Source organism: Dermacentor silvarum, chromosome 4 (assembly GCF_013339745.2).
Source record: "Dermacentor silvarum isolate Dsil-2018 chromosome 4, BIME_Dsil_1.4, whole genome shotgun sequence".
NCBI lineage: Eukaryota > Metazoa > Arthropoda > Arachnida > Ixodida > Ixodidae > Dermacentor > Dermacentor silvarum.
In genome coordinates, this window is record NC_051157.2 from 228,618,893 (window position 1) to 228,644,955 (window position 26,063).

The 26,063-nt window shown below is 47.5% G+C and overlaps 1 protein-coding gene across 1 annotated transcript in view; it reads left to right on the forward strand.

The window, feature by feature from the left end:
- Positions 1 to 26,063, forward strand: part of LOC119451030 (synembryn-A) — a 251,017-nt gene that overhangs the window by 205,256 nt on the left and 19,698 nt on the right. The window contains exons 11-12 of the mRNA XM_037714460.2: positions 4,531 to 4,635; positions 8,871 to 8,932. Of these exons, the coding sequence (XP_037570388.1) occupies positions 4,531 to 4,635; positions 8,871 to 8,932 (167 nt within the window). The remainder of the gene's footprint in view (positions 1 to 4,530; positions 4,636 to 8,870; positions 8,933 to 26,063) is intronic.

Genomic DNA, 26,063 nt, shown 5'->3' on the forward strand with positions numbered 1-26,063 from the left:
CCTCCACCCTTAAATATTGCCCTACGGTGGAGAAATCGCTGGAACGACGGCATTGACAAAGTATCCGGGCAGATGCGATGGTAAACTCTGGCAGGAAATGTCCAAATCCACGTTGATAGGCAGCACTGTCCTGTGTGGCGGCCGCCCACATGTGGCAGCCATCACAGTGGTTGACGATGACGGGGCTGAAGATGGCTTGCCCTCAAGATGCACGCCGCAATGTCCAGCCGGGAACAGCGGGCCAGGACTTTCTCGAAGCGGCGCGCATGCCGGCACGATGAACCTCGCACCGACGCACCCTCGTGGGAGTATGATGGTAGGCCTCCCTCCTCGTGGCTGCCATGTGCTGCTGCATCGGGCCGCGAACAGGGAGGGGCCGAAACAGCAGGCAGAGACGTGGACCATGGCAGCAATAGCAAGTCGAGGCGGCTGCACTCGTTCTGCAAAGTCGCTCAAATGCACTCCACAAACACTTAGAATTAAGGCAGTAGAGGCCGCCGCAGCGTCGGCCATCTGACACGATGCTGAACCACCCGTCTATTGCGTAGCTTTATGCGTCAACGCGAAAAAAAAAAACGAACAATCCAGTTCGTTTGAATGAAGTTATTCGCTTCGACCGAATTTTTCCGGTCCGATGCAGCGCGAAAGTGGGCAATGCTCGTATGAACAAAGCGCTCTCTGGTCCCTCGAGATTTCGGTTATTCCGCTCGCAAAATATTGAGATCAACTGAACAAAATAAGCTTTCTATTTCGAACGAGGTTTCTCCGCTCGGGCGAGTACAGTAGAACTAGCGAATCCGGTTGCACCCGCTAAATGTCACGGCATGGTCGTCTTCGAACATGCGACCGGCAGCTCCGCAGAGCCTTAGGCCTAATCGCGTCCATGACGGATACCAATGCCACAAAAGACCCGTAAAGGGTTCCAATGAGCCGCCGCGAGGAGATGCAGGCCTAGCTAAGCGGGCCCCGCTCGCTGCTTAACACGCAGCTTTCGAGCTGACTCCTGGGACTGCGCCCCGCTGACGTCCTAGCCAGCGTTTCCGGCGCCCGGTTCCCAGAGCCAAACACAGAAAGGAGGCTATTTACATATGTACAGGGAAAATAGACCACCGCGTCGGCTGCTGCACTCACTCGCTTCGGGCGTACTCTTAGGAGAAAACTCGCTGTAAATCTCAGTGTCTACACGAGTTCGGCGACACTGGCGCAGCGTTAACTCGCCTTCAAGAAAGCACAAGCCCAATCTAGCTAGCAATCACGCCTTTGGGTGAGGCCTAACGCTGGTCCGGACAAAGCCTTCATCGCACCGAACCGATCGTCGTACCGTTTTCCAAGAGCTTGCCCCACGTTGGGAACGCCAAAATGTCGGGATATGGGGGGATGCCAATGGCGCTCTGCCTCGACACACCGAGCCCCGCGGTTGGCGCATGCCTGCGCATCAACCGCGGTCCGATACAAGCTCGAGGAAACAATAGACGACAACCACGTGTACACTCGGAAAGCGTTTATTACGACTGCAACTAACACTTCGAGCAGGCCAGCTAGCTATAGTTGACATCGCTGAGGGTTCCCTTGAAGAGAATAATACACTAGGTAAAGAAGGGCTTCCGACTTACCAACTGGGGAATACGGGGGGGGCCGCGGCGTCTGCCGAGGCAAGAACGCGGTTGACTAACCACGTGCGGGAATACGGGAGCGGCGGCGGAGACTTCCGCCGTCGCCGCTTGCTGGAGACCAAAAGAGACCCGGGCGATATCAGCGGGATCTCATGTGACCCACCCGGTGGCGCTGATAGCGCTTGCGATTCCCGCGCGCCGCCCGCGGAAGGAAAGTTTCCCCTCTCCCAACTCTCCCTGGCACGCATGCGCTTGACACGACGTTCGCTGCCCTTGCGGCGGTTATGGGCCCCGAGGATTCCCACAACGTTCACAGTCGCAAAAGGTAGCAGCAGACCTTTTCGAGTATAAAAGCGGCCAGACGGAGAAAGTAGTGCGACGGCATCAGAGAGGCTGCTGCAATGCATAGCGACAATCACTGATGAGTTGGGAGGCACGTTGGTGTCGTGCCTGACGAGTAGTTTGTTCACAAAAGAAGCATTATCGGCAAGCGTTTATATCTGACATCGGCGACAGTTCTAGTTCGGCCCATGCACAATGAATGACGCCATTGTGGCAGCCGAGAAAGTCCCACCCCAGGATAACTTCGTGGGAGCACGATGAAGTCACAATAAATTAGACGGCATATACAACGTCCTCGATGAGAACACGAGGGGTGCACGCTGCTATCGGGTCAATACGCTGCGCGCCTGCTGTGCGGAGGGAGAATCCAGCAAGGGGCTTCGTGTCGTTTCGAAGGAAGCGACAAAGCTTTGCGTCCATAACTGATACAGCGGCTCTGGTGTCTACTAGGGCATATATGCGCACACCATCAACTAACACGTCTATCACATTGGTTGGGCTACGTTGAGGTCTTTCGCGTTTCGACGGCATCGCAGCCCTTGCCTCATGGACTGCGACGACTAGTTTCCCTCTTCCCGAGCTTCGGGACGAGGCTGCATCGGTGATGGGGAGCGTCGACGTGGAGAAGGTGAGCGGCGAATGGTGGCAGACCGGCGGAATGGTGGTGACGCAGCACGAGGTTCAACATCGTAATATGGGCACGATGAATCCACCATACGACTTGGCGCATGTGGTATAGCACTAGGTGACTGCACGCGACTACAGTGGTGTCCGACGTGGCCTGCATAGCCGCACGCAAAACATATCGGCTGATTGTCCACTGTACACCACCGAGTCACTGCAGCAGGTCCCATCCACGTGGGAGGACGGGTTGGACGGGGCGGCTGGTGAAGTGATTGCATGGCAGGCTGTGGTCGAGGCATAACGAGGGCTTCGGCATAGGTGAGAGGGCCCCATTGAGGGAGTTGTTGGGGCTAGGTGACGACTTACATGTAGCTGAGTGCTGCAGCCGTCGGGATCTATTGGGGCCTAGCCATAGACTTCAGCGTAGCTGTGAGCGGCAGCCGCCGGAACGTGCTGGTGGTGCTCAGGCAAAACGTCGTTAATTTCTTGAGCTATGGCGCTGCGAAGCAGAGGCGCAAAACTCGGCGTTGGCACGTGTACCGGCTGCGGCTGTGCAAAGTCCATCAACGAGAGTTGCCGGGCAACTTCCTTGCGGACGAACGCCTTCATTTCTGCGAGCAAAGCTGTCTGGTCGAACATGGCAGTCTAACCAGCGAGGTGTTCGTCACGCGGTAGAGATCGACGGGTAAGTGATTGCTACCTGCGGAGTTCTTCATAGCTCTGGCACAGCGTGATAATTTCAGCCACAGAGCGAGGATTTTTGGCCAGCAACATGTTAAAGGCATCGTCGTCAATGCCCTTCAGGATGTTTTGGAGTCGATCAGACGCCGCCATGGTCGAATTGATTTTCCGGCATAGGTCCAGGACATCGTCAATGTAACTGGTGAACGTCTCACCTGGCTGTTGAGCTCGTTCTCGCAAACGCTGCTCGGCATGCATCTTGCGAACAGCAGGGCGACCAAATTCATCGGCGATTGAAGTCTTAAATTCGGACCATGTCTGGAACTCTGCTTCGTGGTTATTATACCACAGGCTGGCCACACCAGCGAGGTAGAACAGAACATGGCACAGTTTGGCTGCTTCGTCCCACTTGTTATGGACGCTTACCCTGTCGTACGCCGTGAGCCATTCGTCCACGTAAGTGTCGTCCGCTCCTGTGTAGATAGGAGTTTCGCGGTGACGTGGTACCCCGAGACACGTAGTGGGTGCGGAATGAGGCGTTTACTCGGAGGCGTCTTGGAGCATGGTAGATGGTAGGGTACGGGATCAGAGTTGCAGGATGATTGCCTGAGGTTACCCAGCACAATCCACCAATTCTAAAGGTGTTTATTCAGCAGAGCTTGGAGCAGCACAACGTCAGTGGTCAGCGCAGTAACAGCTTCCCAGCATGAGAGCCGTTGCCGATCAAAAGCGTTCGAACCAATCGCGTTTTGATCCAGTAGCGCTGAACCCCCTAGCGTCTCTCTTCTTCGCTACACTCTTTACACTTGACAGTTATACTATATATTAGGTTATAAAATTGTTTGAAAGGTGGTCATATGTATTTATTTCATTGAATTACGCTTATGATGTTCCAAAACTTTAATTGCTTCTTGTTCCCAAGTTGCTACTGTGTTGTTTGTTTTCGTATGTTTAATTTGTAGAGGAGGTCCCATAGCAGTTTTTCACTTTGGGACCTCTTCCTGTATATAAATATTCTTTAAATCTTGTCATAATATATGATTTGCCTTTAAATTGACTAACCAAAAAAGATGATTGTGTGGCGTGCATTTTGCGTGCAATGGGTTTATTTCTTTTAGATGGTAAATTGTTCATTAACAAAATGCGAGTTTCGAGGTTTTCTTTATTTCACATGACCTGATGCGTGATGTTGAGGGGTTTGTCACTCGCTGCACATTGCATGCTGGTGGTCGATGTACACTGAATGGCAACGCTGCCTTGTGTTGTGCAGGTGGAAGCCAAGCCCAGCTTTCAGCGGCAGTTGACCCCTGTGCTGCTGTGCTTGGCTGAGTGTGGTCGTGGACAAAGGATACTGCGTCGGTACCTGCGTTCAAGGGTAATAATATGCCAAGCTCTTTATATTCACACAGTGCCAAGTTGCATGAAATCTCACAAAACAGGTAGCACAGGCATAAGTGATCATTCAAGACTACTGCCTCTGTGGCTTTCACGATGTTGTCAGAAAGTTCAACTCCTTGGTAAAAACTTTTTCTGGTTCTTGTGACTTTTGTGTCTTCTTGGTTATCGCAGTACAATAATGCTAAGGCCAAGTTGTGTCAGTACTGAATAATAGCTTTTGTACCTAAGTAAAGGAGAAAACAGTCTGCACATCAAGTATCAGAAAATGTAGCACAAAATTTTATGTGTACATTTTTTCTGCAAAAAAATGAGCTGGTGCAAATGCTTAAATGTTTACTTTTGTCGTGTACTAAGAATGTTGCCAGCTAGCTGCCAATAAGATTGCTACCAGAAACCAACTTGTAGAGTGCCATGTACTATCATTGAAAGAAACAGCAAACTAGTATCTCAGTACTGATTACAGGTCAGTTCTTACACTAAGGCATGACAAAAAGAATTTTGGAGGGTCCTGTGGGAATCACTGTTAAATCACCTTCATGCTTGGCTGAAGGGTCGGCTTTTGAACCAGTTAATCAAATTTAGTGAAATTTCGTAGGGGAATTTATCTTTTTATTATTAGAACACATTTTCAGTTTCATTACCCTGGCACAAACAGAAAAGAAAATATGGTCATCGTATTGAGCACTTGAATGTGCCAGCTTAGGTAGGCAAACCATAATTTCAAAAGCAATAAAGATATATTCTTTGTTTTTGAACCTTCTATGATGGCGCAGGATAGGATCAGCCACCTTGTTCCTTTATGCCATTTCTGTAGAAATCTCTGCACTTGAAAACAAAACTTTGTTTTTTGTGTGGTCACCATTTGTCAAATATCTGATATTTTCATTGTGTTAAGAGAAATTTAGAAACCTAAAAAGTATCTTATCTTCTTCATAACAAAATTTCACTTTAGAACCCACCTTGAAAGCAGGTTTTGGCGAAGTGGTTTGGAAGTGATAATTTTCCTAAAGATGTTGCTTGATCCAAAAGTGCTATGTGAGAGAAATCAATTGAAGTATTGCAGAACATGCTGGTTTTCTCTATGGTGAATAGCGATTAATGAAGGGTCCCTTCTGCATAGGTTGGGCCCTCTTCTTCAACACGACACTGCTCAGTGGCAATCACTTCACTTGTCTGAGCTCTGGGTGCCTGGGCATCGAGGGTCATGTGCTTGCCGACGAAATCGCCACAGCAAGGAAAGATTTCAACTTTTCCATAGCTGTCCCCGCCATACATTTGAAACCTTTCATTCGGAAAAAAATTAAGAAATTATTGGTTGTGGGACACCCAAACCTCTAATAAACTTCATCTAATTAAGCCACAGTTAAAGGGACTGACAACCGATATTTAAGGGCCAGTCTTTGATGGCGCAACAAACAGCTCACCCTCGGTAGTGTTTACACTTGCAGCGATTACTTCAAAAAGTAAGCAGAAATTGGAATAGAATATTTTGTAAGCAGAATTTTTCGATCAGAGCAGCCTCTAAAAAAGCAAAAGTCCCTCCTCCAGCAACACCGAGAAGCGAGTGTGAACGAAGGCCCGCCTCGCAAATTGTGAAAGCTGCCCATCATTCTGCTTTCACAGGAGTGAGTGCAAATGAGGTTAACCCCCTGCGTTCTGACTTTTTTAACCACTTTTGAAAATAAAAAAAGAACCTTGCACTCAGCCGCGCAACGCTTGAAACAGCGAAGCTGGGCAATCGTAGCCCATCATTTTCTTGAAGTACGCGCAAACTTTTCATCTTATTAGTCATGATGATGATCATTTCTTTTCGCGCGTCTCGGACTTACGGCCGTCACTGCGTGTTGCATAGCACAGCTTGCGACACGGACACCGCATTCCAATGCCGACACCGCGTTCGGGAGACCCGCTCTGTGAATGCGTCTCTCTCTCTCGCTCTCAGCGCAAAACCTCTTCACCTCGCAGAGCACGAGCGTACGAACACGCCAGCTGTGGACGAAGACGACGACGCTCGAACGCAATCACTAGGTTCGCGGGTAAGCGGGTTGGAATCCCGCCTCGGCAAGAAAGTTTGTTATTTTCTTTGTTGGTAGTTTTTTGATAGGCACCACAAATTACGGCTGCCTTAAACAGCTTCGCTATTAAAAAGCTGGTACAATAAGTTTGTGTTGTCGTACAGACCTTTCTTGTACCGCGTTTTTCCCGAATTACACGCCTATGCCATGACTGGCTGGCCCCCTTCGTCACTATTCTGTTGATAGACAAGCCAAGCCAACTCATCGAAAACAAAGGTGAAGGCAGCACCACTTTTCTACTCACTACAAACGAAGGCCTACCTGCACATTGTAAGTTGGAAGAAACTTATAACTGAAGAAAGTGTACTGAATTTCAATGTTAATAAAAATCCTAGGAACCGCGTACACTAATAGAAGGTCACGCGATGGACCTCTTATGCATCTTCAAGTGTTTGCCATGTGGGGTGCCAAAAGTCATTTATCGCGACTTTTAGTGAAGAATTAAACATATAAACCCACGTTGAACGAGAAAACCATGGCTCGTTTTAACCAGTACGATAGGCAGTCTTTCCATCAGCGTGGTTAGCTCGATTCATGTTCTGAGCGGTTGTCTGTCCGTTTAAGCACTTCCCCAGCAATAATAAAATCACGACAAACCGACGTCCTGTTCTGGCGAATAAAAATAGGGCACACATACGGTACACACAACTTGTTTGCTGACTGGTGATGATCCTCCTACATGTAGTGGATCTGGTGACAGGCTGACCGTCATCCACGCCCTAGTCGAGTGTCGGGAAGCAGAAATCGAGAGGAAAAAGCACTTTCCTTGAGCACGTTGGCAGCGTATCCCATTACACCCAGCAGTTTCTTGGCACAAACCCATTATTCGACACAAAATCTGCTTTAAATTTTTTAATGATATTCTTACACTGCATATTATCAGTTGAAAAGGTATGTAGTACAGCGTCTTGCCAGAGGCTGCTGCTGCATTAGTTACATCTAGTATAACATGTGTTTCCAAGCCCTTGCGTTCAAGGGCCCTGATGAGGCAGTAGTGCTACTGCCATTTATTCTTAGTATGTCATCTTTTCAAAGTACATGTTTTATGTTCATATTACACCTCCCAACTTTTTGTCATTATTTTACTCGTACATGTTTTGCGCAGTGTTCAGCTGTTTTTATGCCCCTTCACAGCCATGTCACAAGATGAAGTTCGTAGTTCATCGCTCCATTGCCAATTAACACTGGCATGGCACTCTTTGGTCATACTTGGCCGTCGCGTCATAAAACGTCAAATTCATCGTCATCACCATTAGAGCAGTGACCCAAGTTGGTGGGAAACAGGTTAGATACGGACAAACATACCAAAAACTGGTTGAAGTTCCCAAATCGCATTAAAAGGGCAGTTCGGGAGACCCCATACACTGGACGCACCGCCTCAAGGAGGAAGCTTCTCTGAAAGTCGCGTTGGGGCTGCTCCTGCAAGAGATTGCACAACCACAAGGGGCTTGCCTAGGTTTGTTGACGTCGTTACTCTGAAATTGCCGTGGCTGAAAAATCCTGTTATCGCTTTGCGGTGATGCAGAAACTTTACGCAAACTATGAAAACCTACGAGCGTTCCTTGGTGTTCTTGCATTGGGCAATCGCCAAGTTGGTATTATTGCTCGTGCTCAGCAGCGCAATGCTTTAGCTGACAAAGCCACCACGGCGGATGCACATAGAAGTAATCTCTATTGTCACCGTACATTGCCACCAGCTCGGCAGAAATCTCTTTAGCATTGTGTCCCTCGAAAGGCGTAAAGCGAATCACTGCTTGTGCTTTTTTTCCAGTTGCCACAGCCATTTTTGCTTTGATGTTTAAAGGATGTTCCGTAGTACTACATACGACATAATTTTTATGTTCCAGGAAAACTCGAGACGCGTTCAGATTTTTGGTACCTATCGTGTGCGCCTGTTGGAAATTTATGGTGACAGTAATACGAAATTTGTGTCATTAAGAGGCAGCCAAGTGGACCATTACCAAAGTGTTGCAGTGGGTTTTACTAATTGGATAAATGTGGGCATTCTGATAGCCTTCCAACACCAAAAAGTTAAGGCTACTGTGTTTACTTTAATTTTTAATGAAACTATACCATTTTCTTGTGGGCTCTTTATGCAAAGCCTAAAACCATACAAATTGGTTCTCGTGTGCTGCAGGTGCTGCCACCGCTGAATGATGTCATGAACCGTCCCGAAGCAGGCAACACTCTGCGCAACAGGTCAGTGTTTTCATGCTCACATTTGGATGGTTAGAGCCTTTAAGATTTGCAGATGATAATGAATTACCATATTGTTATTAAATTTGAGGTGCCTTATTTTTTGAACGAGACACGTTAAACAAAACGCAGAGATAGGGCAGTTCGGCGGCTCCATTGTTCATCTTGTGAAAACAGGTCGGACTGCATGCACCCCAGTCACACGAGCACTGTGCAATATGGGTCCAAGAACCACAAGTGAATGCTGACACAAAGTTCTAGAGGAGATGTGTTCCTTTGTCAGACACTCATGGCATTTGAAAACACCAGCTGAGCCGGCCTGCAAATACCATCCTTGCTTCCCTTGGCACCCATTCTGCCACTGGTTGTGCATGTGGCCTTCCCAGTGCCATTGCATCCTCTTAAAGGTGCGCTGAAACATCAAAGTGCATTTGATGTTAAAATGCACTATCTCGGAAATGCCGTATTTTCCGGGCTATAAGTCGCACCCTTGTATAAGTAGCACCCCCCTCAGAACGGCAGTTTTTCTCAAGAAAAACATATCCAAGTCACACCAGTTTACAAGACGCACTTGTTCGTTCGGTACGAGATTTCAAAAAATTTGTGACGTTTCACTTCATGAATGTTGGTCGTCACGCGCAAGCGTATGGGTGCCATTCCTATATAATTGCGACAGCAATGATATGGACACTCCAGGCGCATTTCCACAGCCGTGGTCACCACTATGTTCCACGATAACATCGTCCCTACGCGTATGTGAGTGAAAGCATGTGACGGTGATTCGAATTGCGCACAAGGGAGGAAAGTGGGAAGGCAGCGCGGGATGGAGGCGGGGGTGGCTTGTACTGTAGCAATTGCGTAGTTTGTGCAGCGGTACGCGCCGTATCTTGAAAACGATCTGCAGATGCGACGACTTCGGGGTCGGTCGACTCGTGGTCAGCATGCTGCCACTTGCGTTGCTGCTCCGTCCTTCTCAGAAGGCGCTCAGCAGCTTGATCACGAGAAGAACCTGGTACTTCCATAGCGCGCACACAACTCGTAGCAACTGCCAGAGGCGGTCAACCCAGTGCACTTTGCATGGCCATAGCATCCAATCCAATTTTGTCAGCAGAAAAAAAAAATGTATATAAGTCGCACTGTGTTACGAGACACACGGATGAAAAATTCAGAAAAAAGCTGCGACTTATACACCCAAAAACATGGTAATTTTCAGCAAAAAGTTCTTCAGTGCGTTCAGCGCAAGTGGAGCTGTTAGCAAGCAAAGATCAGCTTTGGTCCCCTTCGCAGTGCTTTGCTCCTTCTTCAATGTCTCGCGCTGCAAAGGCTACAGCAGAGCGGAGTGGTGCCCACAACGCTCCGCCTACTGAATGTCACCGTGGCGCGTAGTTCAAGTTTGATTTTGGATGTTATCATAGACGCTACTACTTTTGGATTTTGGCACCTACGACATGCCAAACTCGAAGGCTATCCTTCAACTTATAGTTGAGTTCACAGTGTCTCATCTCTTTGTTGTAGTGTACTAGATAGTTACACACGGCTGTGTTTTCTCACACAGAGTGCGATGAGTAGCATATTTCCTTTCGCACTTATCTCTACGGAAATCACACAATTTCCGAAGGTCGAACGAAGCCTCGTCTTTGTTTGCTTGTGCAAGTATGTCACATTGGTTAAGCGATGTATACCGCACCGCGGCCTCATGTTGAAAGAATCCCTAATGTAACAAGCTTTGACCATAGTGGCAACACCCCTCAACAGTTTACAACTTGGGAAGCAGACGACCTGTTCCAGTCGGATGTCAACGCTTGGGCCGGCTTGCCATGTGTCTGGAGCCACGTCACCCACAGCCGCAGCGAGTTCAGCAAGCTAACAGTGAGCGGGCTCATCGTGGCACTCCGCGGCAGCCGCAGTATCTTTGCTACGCAGCAGACACAGCTACATGCAACTCTAATAATGTTTCCTACCGTATTTACTCGACTCTGATTCTAAGCCGACCCCCGAAAAGTTCGAAGCCAAAAAAAAAAACAAAAACTTGCCTCAAATGTAGGACAGCATTTGCAAAATGAAACAGCATTTATTAAATTTGAGCATGCCGAGCTCATTCTATGTCACCATCGCTGCTAGCCTCGTCGCTATCTTCCTTATTGCTGACGTCTTCAGACAGTGCACTATATTCTGTACCATCAAGCGCGTTAGAGATGCTGCACTTTTTGAAGAAGCGCACGGTCAATGTTCCTGGGTAAATGCCATCCTCGTTGCGGCGCACGCAAAAGGCATCTCCCGTGGCCCTGTCCAACGACAGGAGTTTCTCTTATCGATGCCAAAGTTCCGCCCGGCTTGATCGTTTGACGATGCCTCTACGACTAGCACAACTACCGTATTTACTCGATTCTCACGCGCCCTCCATTGTAACGCGCACCTGTTTTCCGTGAGGAAAAAAAGATCCTTTACAGTACTGCGCACCTCATGCTTTCAAACAGAAATACAAACTTTCTGTCATTTGGAAAAACAGATTTCCTCCCGATACACTGAAGTTGCGGTGAATAAAAAAAGTCGCAGTTTCGCCCTAAAGGCGATGCATCGAATGCGATAGCAAATTAGTAGACCGCTATACGAAGTAAGGATTGCAGTTTTCTCGACCGTATAAAGTTGCAAACATTCGCTTACTAAATAAATTAACAAGCACAGTGTCACGCGCGCACTAGCAAACATGAACACATCTCGCTCGTTGACAGCGGAAACGAACTGTCAAAACGCTGGAGATGAAGTGCGCCTTCGTGCTAGCATGCCTCTCGCTTCAACGCGGCGAAAACGCGGCGTGTGGTGTACTTTCCCCATCGCAGATTGCTTTCAAGATAGGGCCAAGGCGATCGTATCGCCGAAGTGGATCGTCGCAGATTACGTCCTGCTTCGGTCCACTGAAACCATTCCACATTGCTTTGCTGGCAAAAATCCTCTCCACCTGTTTGCGCCAGTCCCGCTCGCAAGTTTCGGATTCTCCGAACGCCCGTGATGCGGCTCGATTTCCGTCCATCTCCGCACGCATGATCACTTTCCTTTTAAATGCGGCATCATGATGAATTCGGTACTTCATGCTGATAGAGCAGACGCACAGAATGTGAATACAGACAGACGGTAGACTATTGCCTAAGCACGTGTACTGCAGCACACAGAGGAAGCTACGGCATGCTACGATAGCTAGGCTAAAGAGTAGCTAGGTGCGACGCGCGTGCGAGGCGACCATTTTGAAAAGCCAACGCAGATTTAGGGTCGTGGTAAAAGTGCGTGTTAGATTCGAGTAAATACGGTATTCGTTAGAAAGCGGCACTATAGTGGCATAGCCCGTTTGGTGCCATTACGATAACGCCACACCGCGCGCCGATGCTGCAGCACTACCGATACGACGCAGGTCAAAATGGCTACGTCCCTCGTGTACTTCAGTTGGCTACTGGCCTGGCTAGTAGCGGCTGCGATACTGACTTTTCTAGATGGTGCTCACCATATGTATCAGTTTCAGTTAAAAACTGGTGCGTTTTTTAAAATCCTTGAATCTAAGACGACCCTAGAGTTTCGTATATGATTATTTGAAAAAAAACTGTTGGCCTAGATTCGAATAAATACGGGGTATGTGCTCGACAGGGCTGGAGTGCGTTCTCGCACTCGCATGCTCCATTCTGGCCGTGCTAAGTGGTGGGGACTGGCTTTGTCCTGAACCAGCTTGATTGAAGAATACTAGCCGCAGGAGTTGCCAAGTGGAGTCCTACATCCTATTCCCACTTCATTTTGGGGAGTTCCCAGGTGAAAATATTGCAACTGGTGACAACTGGGACCAGTTAAAGTGGCTTATGGCAGAATTCCCAGTGGGGACCAGTTGCCAGTTGGTCCCAGTTGGGACCAGTTGCCAGTGGGTCCCAGTTGGGACCAGTTGCCAGTGGGTCCCAGTTGGAACCAGTTGCTAGTGGGTCCCAGTTGGGACCAGTTGCCTGTTGGCCCCAGTAGGGACTGGTCGGTCTGCTAGTGGTCTGCAGCTGGGTTCAGTAAAAATGTGACCCGATGGGGCCATTTTTTTGGCTCCAGTGCAAGAAAGACAAGCTTGGATCATCATCAAATGTTTATTTTATGCAGTCTACAAAGTGTCATTCGATGTAGCCACCTGCAATCTTGATTGAGAGCTTTTCGTTGACTTCAACCAAAGGACGTCCTTTTGAGGAAGTGGTTAAAAAAACCTGGGCAGAAAAATACACATAGAAGCAGTTAAAAACAGGGGTGCTAGTTACCACTAAACGTAATTAACCTGGCAATATTTGCTTCCACATTAGAATAATGTGGCTCCGCAATTACCAAACTAAGTTTAGGACAGTGTGATATATGCTAGCTCAAAATGTCTATCATAATAAAAAATTACGCCACATGACACGACAGGACAATTATAAAGCACACAAAATCAACATGATATGTGTGTTCCATTGTAACAGTAGGCAGATATAAGGAACTCTAGACAGAAATCTTGCACAGCGTTGTCGGAAACAGGCATGTCATTGCTGCGACGCACACAGCAATCGGCCCGACGCCACTGTACAGAACTACTTACGTCCACCATCAGGATAAAAAAAAGAAAACACTTCATACTGTACTATAGAATCATAAATAAGAAGTATAATTACCTCGAAATGGTAAATCGGCACCTGGGAAAACGCTGCACATCGATGCACGCTGATACATCCACAAAGCCGCGAAGGACAGGGGTAAAACAGTTGCCTTGCATTGTTTTGAAGTATTAACAGCATCCATAGATAAAACTATCCAAATATATTACTGCACGAATGATATTGCGCAGGCGCTAACACCACGGGTTCCTTAAAATTTAAACACATCGTTCATTCACTAACACGCACGCCTCGCGTGACGCCTCGCCTTGACATGGCAGCCGCCATGGCACACGTGCTGTGCGCAACTACGGCTGACTACGGCCGCAGTTTTATGTCCTTCCCGCCCGCCGTGTTCCCTTCTCTGTGATACTGCTCTTTGATGTCAATAAATATTACGGCCTTTTATATGCGGTATCAAGTTAGCAATTTAGGTTAAAAGTTTAACATTTACTTTTCGCGCACTTCAACAGGAAATACGGCACTGATGAAACTTCAGCCGCAAACAAAGATGGTTGCTGCTATTGCACCGTCGTTCTAGAGTGTACTAGATTGGGTACACTCTAGTCGTTCGTAAGCTGACCGGGCACCGCGAACTGCCTTGCAGATTACGACTAGTTGTTCGGTTTTTCCTTTTTTTTTTTTTTTGTGGGGAAGTATTCGCTGTACTGTAAACATTAGCAACCCAACTCAACGACTCATCGCGACGAGGTTCAGTGAAGCAAAATTGGCAAGACCATGTAGGCGCACGTCGCTTTTGTGTATGTCGCTGAGATGGCCATTTCTAGCTTAGTGCGCTGAAACTAATGTAAACGTACGAACGCAATCTGCTGCACAATTGTACTGCAGAATTTTTAATTATTCAGTGATTAATTAGAAACACGTGCCTCTCCATGCAAGCAAGCGGTCCGCTAGTCTAATTTTTTATCAATTAACTTTCACCAGCAAACAAGAGCTGCGGAATCCAGCAATACATGTTGTATCAGACCAGCAACAATCAGCATAAGGCCAATAGAACCAATTAGTCTAACGGAGAAACTAGTAGACATGCAACACTGATTGTGTAAGACTAATAAGTACAATACACAGGGCCATTGGTCTTACAGGTAAATCAGTACGACTAATAGAAATTTCTGTCAATTGGTCTAATACAAAACTTATACAACTAATACAAAACTGTATTGGACTAATTATTACAAACTTCTATTAGAATTTTTGCTAGGGTTGCTCGAACTGCCAAACATAATTACTCAGTATAAGTATATAGACTAGCTGCTGCTGTCTTAGCAAACACTGCATGTTACTTGCTTTCAGTTAAACTTCTGTCACCATTTCATTAGGATCCAAACTGGAACCAGTTGCTACCAGTACAACTGGTCAATGTTCCAGTTGGATCCCAACTGGGTCCAGTCACTTCCAGTATAATTGTGATGTGTTTCGTTGTCACTGATCTCGGAGGCGTGCGGGTGTTATGAGAGATGGAGAGGGAAGACGCATGGCGACACAGCAAACAGATTTTATTTACACGCGAACTCAAAACCAAAAAGCCTCAAACCGAAAATCAAGCTACACACTGAACTAAGAGACAATGAATAAATAAATGCCAACAAATGTACAACATAATGAATCAATAAATATCCTTAACTTCGTCTCAGTTAGTCCTAGGCCCTTCCTACCCCAAAGTCTGGCATCACTGGCCTACTGTTGTGGCGATACAAGAAAGTCGTTCTTACAAAGTTCGTCGATGGGGTTGCTCGTATCTTTCCGGCCGGAATCTCGTAGCATCCTTTTCCATGTGGCCGTTTCGCCGATCTTCGCATCAACGTTGCTGCATACAAGTCGGTCCTTCAACTGGCTCGTCTCGGAAGCCTGGGTAACCCGGTCGCTGCTGCTGACGTGGCCGGGAGAGGTGACGGGTTAGGCCTAGCGACGTGCTCGGTCGCCGCTTCCGTCTCGGTCCTTTCCCGAGAGCCGACGTGGCGTTCCGGGGACCATCGAACGTGCCGGTCTGCCGTAGAAGGGGGAGCCTCTCTGGGGTGCCTGGTCCTGCCGTGAGAAGCTGCAGCTCGTCCAGGAGCCTCGCCCGAACTTGCCGAGGTCGACGGCCACACCGTGGACGGCCAACGTCACGGACTCGGCCAGACCCCAGAGTCTCCCGTCGCCAGAGCGGAGCTGGCGATGCGACCTTCCTGGCCCGGAACCACGTCGATAATCCTCAGACAACGCCGTTTCTCCTTCGATCACGCCTCGGGTCACGCGCCTCGCGCGCTCGCGCCGTTCAGAACGCTCCGCTCACATCGTCTTTGTCTTCTTTTATGGCGCCGCTGGCGTCTTACTCATGACACCCAGTATAACTGGAAATTGTTCCAGTTGGATCCCAACTGGAACCAGTTGCTACCCAGTTGCTTTCCAACTGGGACCAATTGGTGTGTAACTGGGACCAGTTGGTTTCCAGCTGGAACCAGTTCATCCCAGCTGATCCCAGTTGGATACCAGTTGGAAATTTTCACCTGGGTTGAGATGTCCGTAATTTCACTCTTTTTAACTCCTCAGAATGCTGAGAGTTGGACCATTCCCACTATCGGAGTGGCTTAGCTAATCAATTCCAGTTCTCCAATTCCAGTTAATGAAATGCTTTCTTTATAATTGTTTACTACTTTCACTTTCTCCTTTGCGTGTCTAGCAACTACCGAATTTTCCGGTATATCAGACACTGGTTTTTTTTCTGAATTTTTAGTCAGTGCATCTTATAGAACGGTGTGACTTAAGTAGTACGTTTTTTTTTTCCGCAAAAACTGTGGTCAAAATCGGATTCGATATTATGCCTGCGCGAAGCACGCTGGTTGTCTTAATTGCTACAGGTTCTTTATGTGCCGGGTTCTTCTCCTAATCAAGTTCCCAAGCGCCGTGCGAGAAGGACGAAACAGCAATGCAAGCGGCGGCAGACCGAGTCCGAAGTCGCATATGCAGGTCGCTGACAAGATGCGGTGCGTGCCGCTGCGCAAACTATGCAGTTGCTACCAGAGTACAAGCCGCCGCCCCTCGCTTCCATGATGCCTTCCCGCTTTCCTCCCTTATGCACGATTCGGCTCACTGTCGCACCCTTTCACTCGCACATACAGCATAGGGTGCATGGTGACGATGTTATCACCCTTGGAATTTATACGGAACATCGCGGCAACCATGACGGCAGAAATGCACCTGGAATGGAAATATATGGCACCCATACGCTTGCACGTGACCCGCATTCACGGAGTGAAACGTCACTAATTTTCTTTAAATCGTTTACCAAACGAACAGGTGCGTCTTATACATCGGTGCGACTTATACACGTTTCTTTTTTCTTTTTCGGAAAACTGCTGTTTTGAGGGGGCACGGGATGCGTCTTATAGACTGGAAAATACGGTAAACACTTAATTTTGAAGTCTTAAAGGGACACTAAAGGCAAATGTTAAGTCATGCTAAAGTGACAGATTACTGCTCAAGAACGTCTAAGGTGTCAATATTGTCACAAACAGAAATTTAATAATCTAGAAATCGAGGTAAATGCAGGACACCATTTGTGACTCCCCTGCGACAGTCAGGTGCTAGCCCAATGACGAAGGCACTCCTCATTATAATTATGTCACTAATACTCAACCATTGGTAATAAACAGATAAGTTCATTGCCATAGGTCGGCAGTGTGGGAGAATACTCACTCACACCATAATTTTTTCCAGGCCCCGCACTCACTCATGTTCACACTCACCTCCACTCACACTCACAGCACTCACTCGCACTCACTTCCACTCACACTCACTGGCACTCACTTGCACTCACCTCCACTCACACTCACAGACACTCACTCGCACTTGCACTCATCTCCACTCACACTCACAGGCACTCACTCACACTCACAGGCACTCACCTGCACTCACACTCACTGGTACTCACTCGCACTCACTTCCACTCACACTCACTGACACTCACTTCCACTCACACTCACTGGCACTCACCCGCACTCGCACTCACCTCCACTCACACTCACACTCACTGGCACTCACTCGCACTTACCCCTTTGAAATGAATGTGAGTGTGAGTGAGTGCACTCATGAGTCACTGTGCCGAACTATACCGCTCACAATTCGTGTACTATATTCATAACGAAGCTTCCAATTCGGCACTTGTTGCATCAAGAGTGCGCCAAGGCAGTGTTTTGGACCCAGTTTTATTTTTAATATACATAAAAGATTTGCCTTTCCGATTACATGGCAACATCCATCTATTCGCTGACTATTGTATTTCATACCGCGAAATTAATCACAGTGATAATCACCATATGCAAAATTCTGCTTTTTCTTGGTGTCAGGAGTGGCAGATGACTCTAAATGCCCAGAAATCTGTAATGCTAACAGTAAGAAAGAAACAGATATCTGAGTTTTCTTACATTATTAATGACACACCTCTCACTTGTGCATTTCAGCGTAAATATTTAAGAGTCACTTTAACATACGCTCTCCGATGGGAAAGCCATGTTAACAAAATAACCTCAAGTGGAAATCAATGTACATGCTGAGCACTAAAGCGACTCTTCTTTCTGAGAAGACACCTTCGTCTTGCGCCCCCAGGTAAAATTTGCTGTCCTACAAAATACTTGTTCGAACAGTGCTGGAGCACGCCAATATTGTTTGGTTTCCGTACACAAAATAACTCATTGCAAAAATGGAAGGGGTGCAGAGGAAGGCAATAAGGTTCTGTTTTAATAAATACAAATTAACGGATTCATTGACTAAATAATTAAAGAGAGCTGGTTTATTAACACTGCAAAGTAGAGCAAAACTAACATGTGTAAAGTTTTTGTTTCAATTTATTCATAGTGACATAAACATTGACGTCAGCCCCAACCTCTCTCTGTCCATCTCTCTGTCATTGACATAAGACGTGTGCATGCTTGCCGCCCATGCTCGCTAAGCTCCCCTTCGGTCGGATTGAGCCAAGAGAGCGGGAAATAGTGGGAGATTGACTTTCCGTGTACTTAGTCAACCACTTAATGCCGAAACAAACACAAAAGGGAGAACAAAGCGGTATCTATCATTGCATCATTGCTTTTTCTACATGTATGCGAGCGTGCATGTCTGTTACTCTATGCTAACTTGGCTAGTCCCTCTTCCGCTCTGCCTGTTTATATAAGGAGCCTGTACGTGTATGTTTAAGAGGGAAGCAGGAAGAAAATGAGGAGCCATTCAACCCTCTGATGGCGGATGACCAGCGAAGGTGTAGCAAATCACACGGTATTAAGCGTCTTCACTCAGTGGAAGTGATGGCAAAATTTGCCGGTCATGATTCGGACATGTCTGCCATCAGCGCTCCACCCCATACATATTCCCTGGCGTATTAAAGAAAATGTTGCAGTTTCGCCCGACAGGCGAAGCTTCGATTGCAATAGCAAATTAGTAGAGAGCTATACGAAACAAGGATAGTAGTTTAATGGGCTGTATAAACTTGTAAACATTCACCTACTAACTAAATAGACAAGCCCGGTGTCACGTGCGCACAGGTAAACATAAACACATCTTGCTCGATGACCACGGAAACTCGCTGTCAGAACGCTGGAGTAAGGAGGCGCAGCTATAGCTGTGAGCGAATTGACCTTCGTGCCGCCTCTCGCTTCAAAGCGAACTAAACGTCGAAAACTCGGCACATACGAAGTTACCGGCTCTAGTTGAACATAGTTCACGTCGCAAATCGCTTTGAAGAGGAGGCCCGCATGGGCGCATACTTTTTCCACGTCGCAGATCGCTTTCGAGATACAACACCCACGCGGCCGCCGCCGGAGCAAGACGACCCTACCCCCCTCCCCTCCCCTTCCCTCCCATGTCTGACGCGCAACAGAAGCAGTGCCCTTTCAGCCCGCATTTTCTCTCTTGCGCGCGAGATTGAGCAGTAGGTGTCGGCTGACCCTCGCAAGCTTGCACTCGCATATGCAGCGTACCGCCTGCACGCGGCGACGATTTTACCGTGTTTGGACTTTATATGGAACCTCACAACGACGTCTACGACCACGGCAGAAGTTCGCTTGGAGTTTCCATATAATTGCTATCGCAATATAATATATCCGCTCATTTCATTATACATTGTCTCACTCATGCCTGAACCTTGGATTATTACAACCTTAGTGAGCGGTTTCTATCTTGGCGTGCACAATCTGCTAGCGCGATAAGTCATCACCGTGAGTGAGCTTGTACACACAACGCGCCTCCATTTTTCTGCAAGCAAGGTGAACCGATATCACCTCTGCTTATCGTACAAGCACTCACCACGTTCACACTCACTTCCACTCACAAGCCCTCACTCATGTTCACACTCACCTGCACTCACACTCACGTTCACACACACCTCTATACACCCAGAAGCACTCACCACGTTCACACTCATCTCCACTCACACAGGCACTCACCACGTTCACACTCACTTCCACTCACACTCATTGGCTCTCACCTCCACTCACACTCACTGGCACTCACCTCCACTCACTGGCTCTCACTTCCACTCACACTCACTGGCACTCACTTCCACTCACTCACACTTACCTGCACTCACACTCACTGGCACTCACTGTCACTCGCACTCATTTCCACTCGCACTCACTGTCACTCACTCACACTCACCTCCACTCACACTCCCAGGCATTCACTCGCACTCACCTGCACTCACACTCACTGGCACTCACTCGCACTCACACTCACTGGTACACACTCGCACTCACTGGCACTCACTCTCACTCACATTCACTTCCACTCACACTCACTCGCACTCACCGGCACTCACACTCACTGGCACTCACTCGCACTCGCACTCACGCCTTTGAAATGAGTGTGAATGAGTGCACTCATGAGTGAATGCGCCGACCTATGTTCATTGCATAATAAGACAGAAGAAATTGCTACTTGGCCAGTTATATTGAATTTGTAGAAAAAAGAAAGTCTTGATGACGACGCGGGTGGTCAAAAGGTTTCATTTTCGCTCGACACCAGTGCTGCCTGCACTTTTGCATTTCAGTAGTTTCGCTGCCGCGTAGTGCTGCGCTGGTTTTGCCGGATCGCTAAAATCTCGCAAGCTGCAATTAGCAGAGAGTGCATGTCCGTGTGATTTTTGGGGAGGCCTGAATGGTCCACTCCACTTGACTAAGAGCAGCTGCCGCAGATAATCCACCGCTCTGTCTTGGCGCAGTTTCACCACGGTGGCGCGTTTGCATTTTGCGCAAAAAAAAAAATGTCGTGCTGTCTGTCGGGCGCAGTTTTACTAATCGATGGCAGCACGTGGCTTGGCGGTGATGGTGTATGCGACGTCAGCGCTCCCCCGCTCGGGAGCGGGCGATTTGAATTTCGCTAAAGCTATGTGGACACTTCAGATGCGATTTTCTCTTAAATTAAGTCTTTTCTTTGCACAAAAATAGCGCTGCGAGGTTTCTGCAATGGTATTTTAACAGTTCTTGTCGACTTAGTATTTGCCTTTAGTGTCCCTTCAACAATGTTACAAATAATGTTATGTACCATTTTTTCTCACATGCTATGCGGGCTGTTATCCATGCAGTGCATTGTTTCCTGTAATCTCTCTAATATATAGTGTTTTTACAGTATCCATATGTGGGTTGAAGTCATGAATTAATGACGTAATTGAAAAATATATGAGATCCTATGTCTCCAGAACACGCAAATATTTAAAGAATGGATTGCATATGACAGACTACCATGTGGTCCCCTCTTCCAAAGCTCCCCCCACATGGAAAAATGTGATGAGACAGAGCAATGGCTCATTCACTCTCTAGGTTTCTTTAAAACAATAATGGGAAAAAAAATGCTCTATGGTTCTTCATTAGTGAAATTTTCCTTCGTCGTGTTTACACTGTTTCTCTTCAATTTAGGATTAAGCCCGTTTTTTACAGCCGAACGTGGCGATAATGCCCGATTGTGAAAATGCTAGCTTGCAGCTACCCACTCGCGAGTGCTTAAGTTGACTTCACTGTAGCTGCTCACTTCTTAAGCGGTTCACAACCACTTGCAATACATACAGGGTTTGACATACATACCTACATACCTGCTAAATACATACATACATACCTGCTAAATAAATTCCATCATTTATAAAAATCTTTAATTCTTACAAAACTGTTTTTACTCAACTAAAGCAAAGTACAAAATAATCTTGCACCATTCTGCATGTCATGCGTCCTGCTAGCTTATTCCGTCACTTGTTGACTATCATAAGAGCTAGACGCATTAAAATTGGAAAGATTTTAACTGCGCTAGAAACAGGGACAAAGGGGGACGAAAAAGACAACACGTGTTGCGCACGTGTTATTGCACGTCTTGTCTTTTTCGTCCTCCTTTGTTTCTGTTTCTAGCGCAGTTAAAATCTTTCCAATATGAACTTCAACCAACCAGCCCAACTTAGTGCTCTACGCATTAATGTTTTGTTAGAAGATCTTTTTTGTTTCACATTTACTGGCACATAATTGGGCACAATCTCGATACTAGACAGTGTGCGAAAACACATGGTGCACATACCAAATCACTGTGGACTCATGCGGGGTGCAACCGTTTGTTTATTGGTTTCAATCCTTGTGTTGTCGGTCAAGCGCTCTTGCTAAATTGAATTATTCTTCACTACTAGAAGTTCATCAATACTTCTTTTTGGGCGAGTTGGTACATCTTGAAACTTTTGGGTAACAGCGCAAACAGACGACCACAAGAAGGGAGACACGTACACACAAGCGCTGACTAACGACTGGTTTTATTGGCAAGGATAGCACACCTTATATATGCCAGAGTGAAGCAAGGGAAAGGGGAAAACATAACAAGGGTAAACTCGTGCCAACCACTCAAGCGCAAAGCAGCCAACCAAGCGCAACAAGACGCAAACAGTTATTTTTATTTCCAATCGGAAACCCCGATAGCCGCATCGAGAAGATCAAATTCAGCATCAAAGGGAGCAAGGGAAGGGGTGCACTTGCTACCGAACTTCTTAATGTGGTAGACTTCCAAACTGATGCGCGCGGTCTTGTTACTGCTCTTTCCTAGAATCGTCGTCTCTTTTAACCGAGCCTCACAATCAGTACACTTGCTAACGTGCGCAACTATATGTGCGTATTTGTCATCTCGTTTTTTAAGTTTTAGAGCGTGTTCCCCTAAACGGTCATTGACACAGCGACCAGTTTCGCCTCCGTAAAACATCCCACATGACATGGGAATGCAATAAACCACTCCAGTGGAACATTTCACGAACGGCGATTGGTGGTTCTTCTGGCATCCACGTTTACTGGTGTTGCAGATACGTGGGCACAACTTTCCCAGCTTATTTGGGGCAGAAAAACAAATTGGCACGCCATGCCTACTTGCCACCTTCTTGAGATTGTGGGAGAGTTTATGGATGTAAGGGACCACCTCAGGTCTATGTGCCTTCCGGTGGTCCTCCGCCGTTGTACTTCCCTTTCCACGCTTGAATTTTTGAAGGAGGGTTTCAGAAACGGCGGTCAAGATCGAGACGGGGAACCGGCAGCCAAAAAACGGCTTACCTGATTATTAAAACTGGGCGTCATCCGATGTGGGCACAATTTTTGGAGAGCCGATTCCATACACATCACCACTATTCCTCTTTTAATTGTCTTGGAATGTGCCGAGTCATGGGCAGCAGTTCCTTCTTAGCCCGTGGGTAGTATCCCCAGCAAACGTGTTCATCACAGAATGTGATCTTAAGGTCTAAAAACTGTAAAATAGAAGAGTCCGGGAGTTCATGGGTGAAACGCAACCCTCGTCCATGTTTGCTAAAAGAAGATAAAACTTCACCTACAATAGAGGAGCAGGTGGAGGCGGACTGCTTTTTTAAAAGCACTAAAAAATCGTCAACGTACCTAAAAGTTTTTAAAACCGGCCCCCCATTAAACACCTTTTCTAGTGTGTCGTCCACCTTGGCCAGAAAAATATCACAAAGAATAGGGACTACGCAAGACCCTATGCAGATGCCATTGCGCTGCAAAAACGGTTGATCGTCAAATACAATAAAAGTAGAGTTCATGTAAAACTGCAATAAAGACAGAAAATTATCAATGGACACACCGGCGGTGTTGTGCAAGGATAGTCACTGTTATCTTCAATGCTCTCTTTGACACACACTAACAATTGATTCTGCAGGACAGAACAAAAGAAGTCCTGCATGTCTACAGAAAAAAATGTCACAGTTTTGCCCTAAGGGCAAAGCAATGAATGCGATAGCAACACAGCAATGTCATACGAAGTAAGGTGAGCGGCTTTGGTAGCAATATGAATTGTAGTAAACATGAGCTGATTAAGTAAGCATGTGTGCTGCGGCGTAAGTAGACAGACATGGAGAGACTCGATGACCACGAGAAGGCGCGTGTGAAACGGTGGTGTTGATGAGGAGCGCTTCCCGCGGGCAGCGCGTGCGGAGGGACACACCTGTAGCGCTGCACTGGCGATCCGGGCAGCATTGCATGTGTAGCGTGCATTGGAAAATGTGGCCCGACTATTACTAACTGAATGAACAAGCGTGGTGTGAGCGCGCTCAAACAAACATGAATAGATCACACTGAATGACTGCAGACAACGACTGTCAAAACGCTGGCAGCAAGCGCATACGCCGCAGCGGGCGAAGGTACGTGCGGTCTATCGCTTAACCGGAAACTGAGCGGCGAATGCACGGCGCATAAAGGTCAGAGTCGTGTGGAGATAAGAGACGGTGCGGGCGAGCGACGAGCACGGTTGTTGGCAGAGTAGAAGTGCGCCTGCCCCCACTCCCTCCGGCGCTGGCTTCCCGCTTCCTTGCTTGCGCGTGGGAGATTGAGTGCGTTCGCTCTCCGTGATAGCGCGCGTCCCCATACGCTTCCGCTCGGGCATACGGCGCGCGGCGAAGATTTTATCTACAGTCTACGCCCGTTATAACGGACCCTCATAATTCGGCGAAAAACGTCTGCTGTATCCGAAGTATGCTGTATCCGAAGTATGCAGGGGGGGGGGGGGGAGGAGGAGGCGATCATGCGACATAAAAATGTTACCGGAACGTAATATGCTTTTAAAATCGCGTTCTTGCCCGTGGAACAGCCGATACGACATAATCTGACGAATTACGCCCATGAATCACAGATTAGACCAGTTTGACGCCGCACGCAAGCTTCAGTTTGTACACAAGGGTCTGGTACCACCCCCCCCCCGCTTGAGGCAATTCTTACCTTTTTCATTGAACGGGAAAGGTGCATGCGAGGAAAGAAACTTCATGGAACATGACTTTTTATTTCACAAAATATACTGAGTGATGAGGGCCTGCTTAGCTCCTGCCAGAGAAGACGCGGTCACCTTGTGTTGCATTTCTGTGAGCTGCAGAACTTCCGCGGAGCAGTCACCTTGCTGCTGCAGGAAATATCCTTTCAGGGCCTCAATGTAATCCATGGCCTGGGACGAAGAAAGCTTAACAGGTGCTTCAGTCTCTTCGCTACTGTCGTCTTCTAATAGCGGGTCAGAAGAGTTCTTTACAAGTGCTGCGATCTCGTCGTCCGTCAGTTGTTCGCTGTCGATGATGCCATCATCAAAACTGACGAAGTCGGCGAAGTCTTCGGCCCCGAAAGCTTCTTGAATTTGGGGCCACACACTTGGCACACATGGATCTTGTGGTGCAGTGCTGGGTGCGTCATTCGCTCGGCAAAAGCCTGCCTGCCTGAAGCAGTTGCGAATGACATCGCTTTTTAGCTGTGCCCAAACTGCTGGAAGAACTTCCACAGGAAACTTCACGTCAATTTTGGTTTCCCGCTTCCTCTGCATGTCAAAAAGCAGGCGCTCTGTAAGGCGGGTCCGGTACGCAACCGGTACGCACGAACACAAAGAAGAAAATGGACGCAGCGAGCCACTTCACTGGATTGGCTCGGCTGCGCCAGCGATCCGTTAGATGCCGACAACGTTGCCAGACATACTATTGTTTCCCGGCTAAGTAGAAAAAAAAACGCATATTGGGTGTCGGCCCCGCGTAACTCTGCCATATAAGCTCAGTCCAAACAATTTTCGCCCTAAATTTAGTCCGTTCTAGCCGATAGTCCGCTATAGCAGGGTCCGTTGTGAGCGGAGTGGATGCCATTTAAAATGCGTGGTGACCAAACAAACCTAGGGATATGGTCCGTTGTAACCGGAAGTCTGTTGTTCCCGGATCCGTTGTAATGAGCGTACACTGTATACGGAACCTCACGGCAACGCCGACGGCAGAAATCCCGTTGAAGTGTCCATATAATTGCTATTGCAATAAAACCGAAACCAACATGATCGTTTTCCTCTAAAAACTGTGCTACTGCGGCAGATTTTTTGACAAGAAATGGGTCGTTCACAACAAGCGTCTTGAGCTTCTTTAACAAAAACTGGCTAACACACTTCTGCCACGCTTCTTCTCTTCACTTCTGCTTCTATTCACTAACAATAGTCCTAAACGGAACTTCGGGCTTATGTATCTTGGC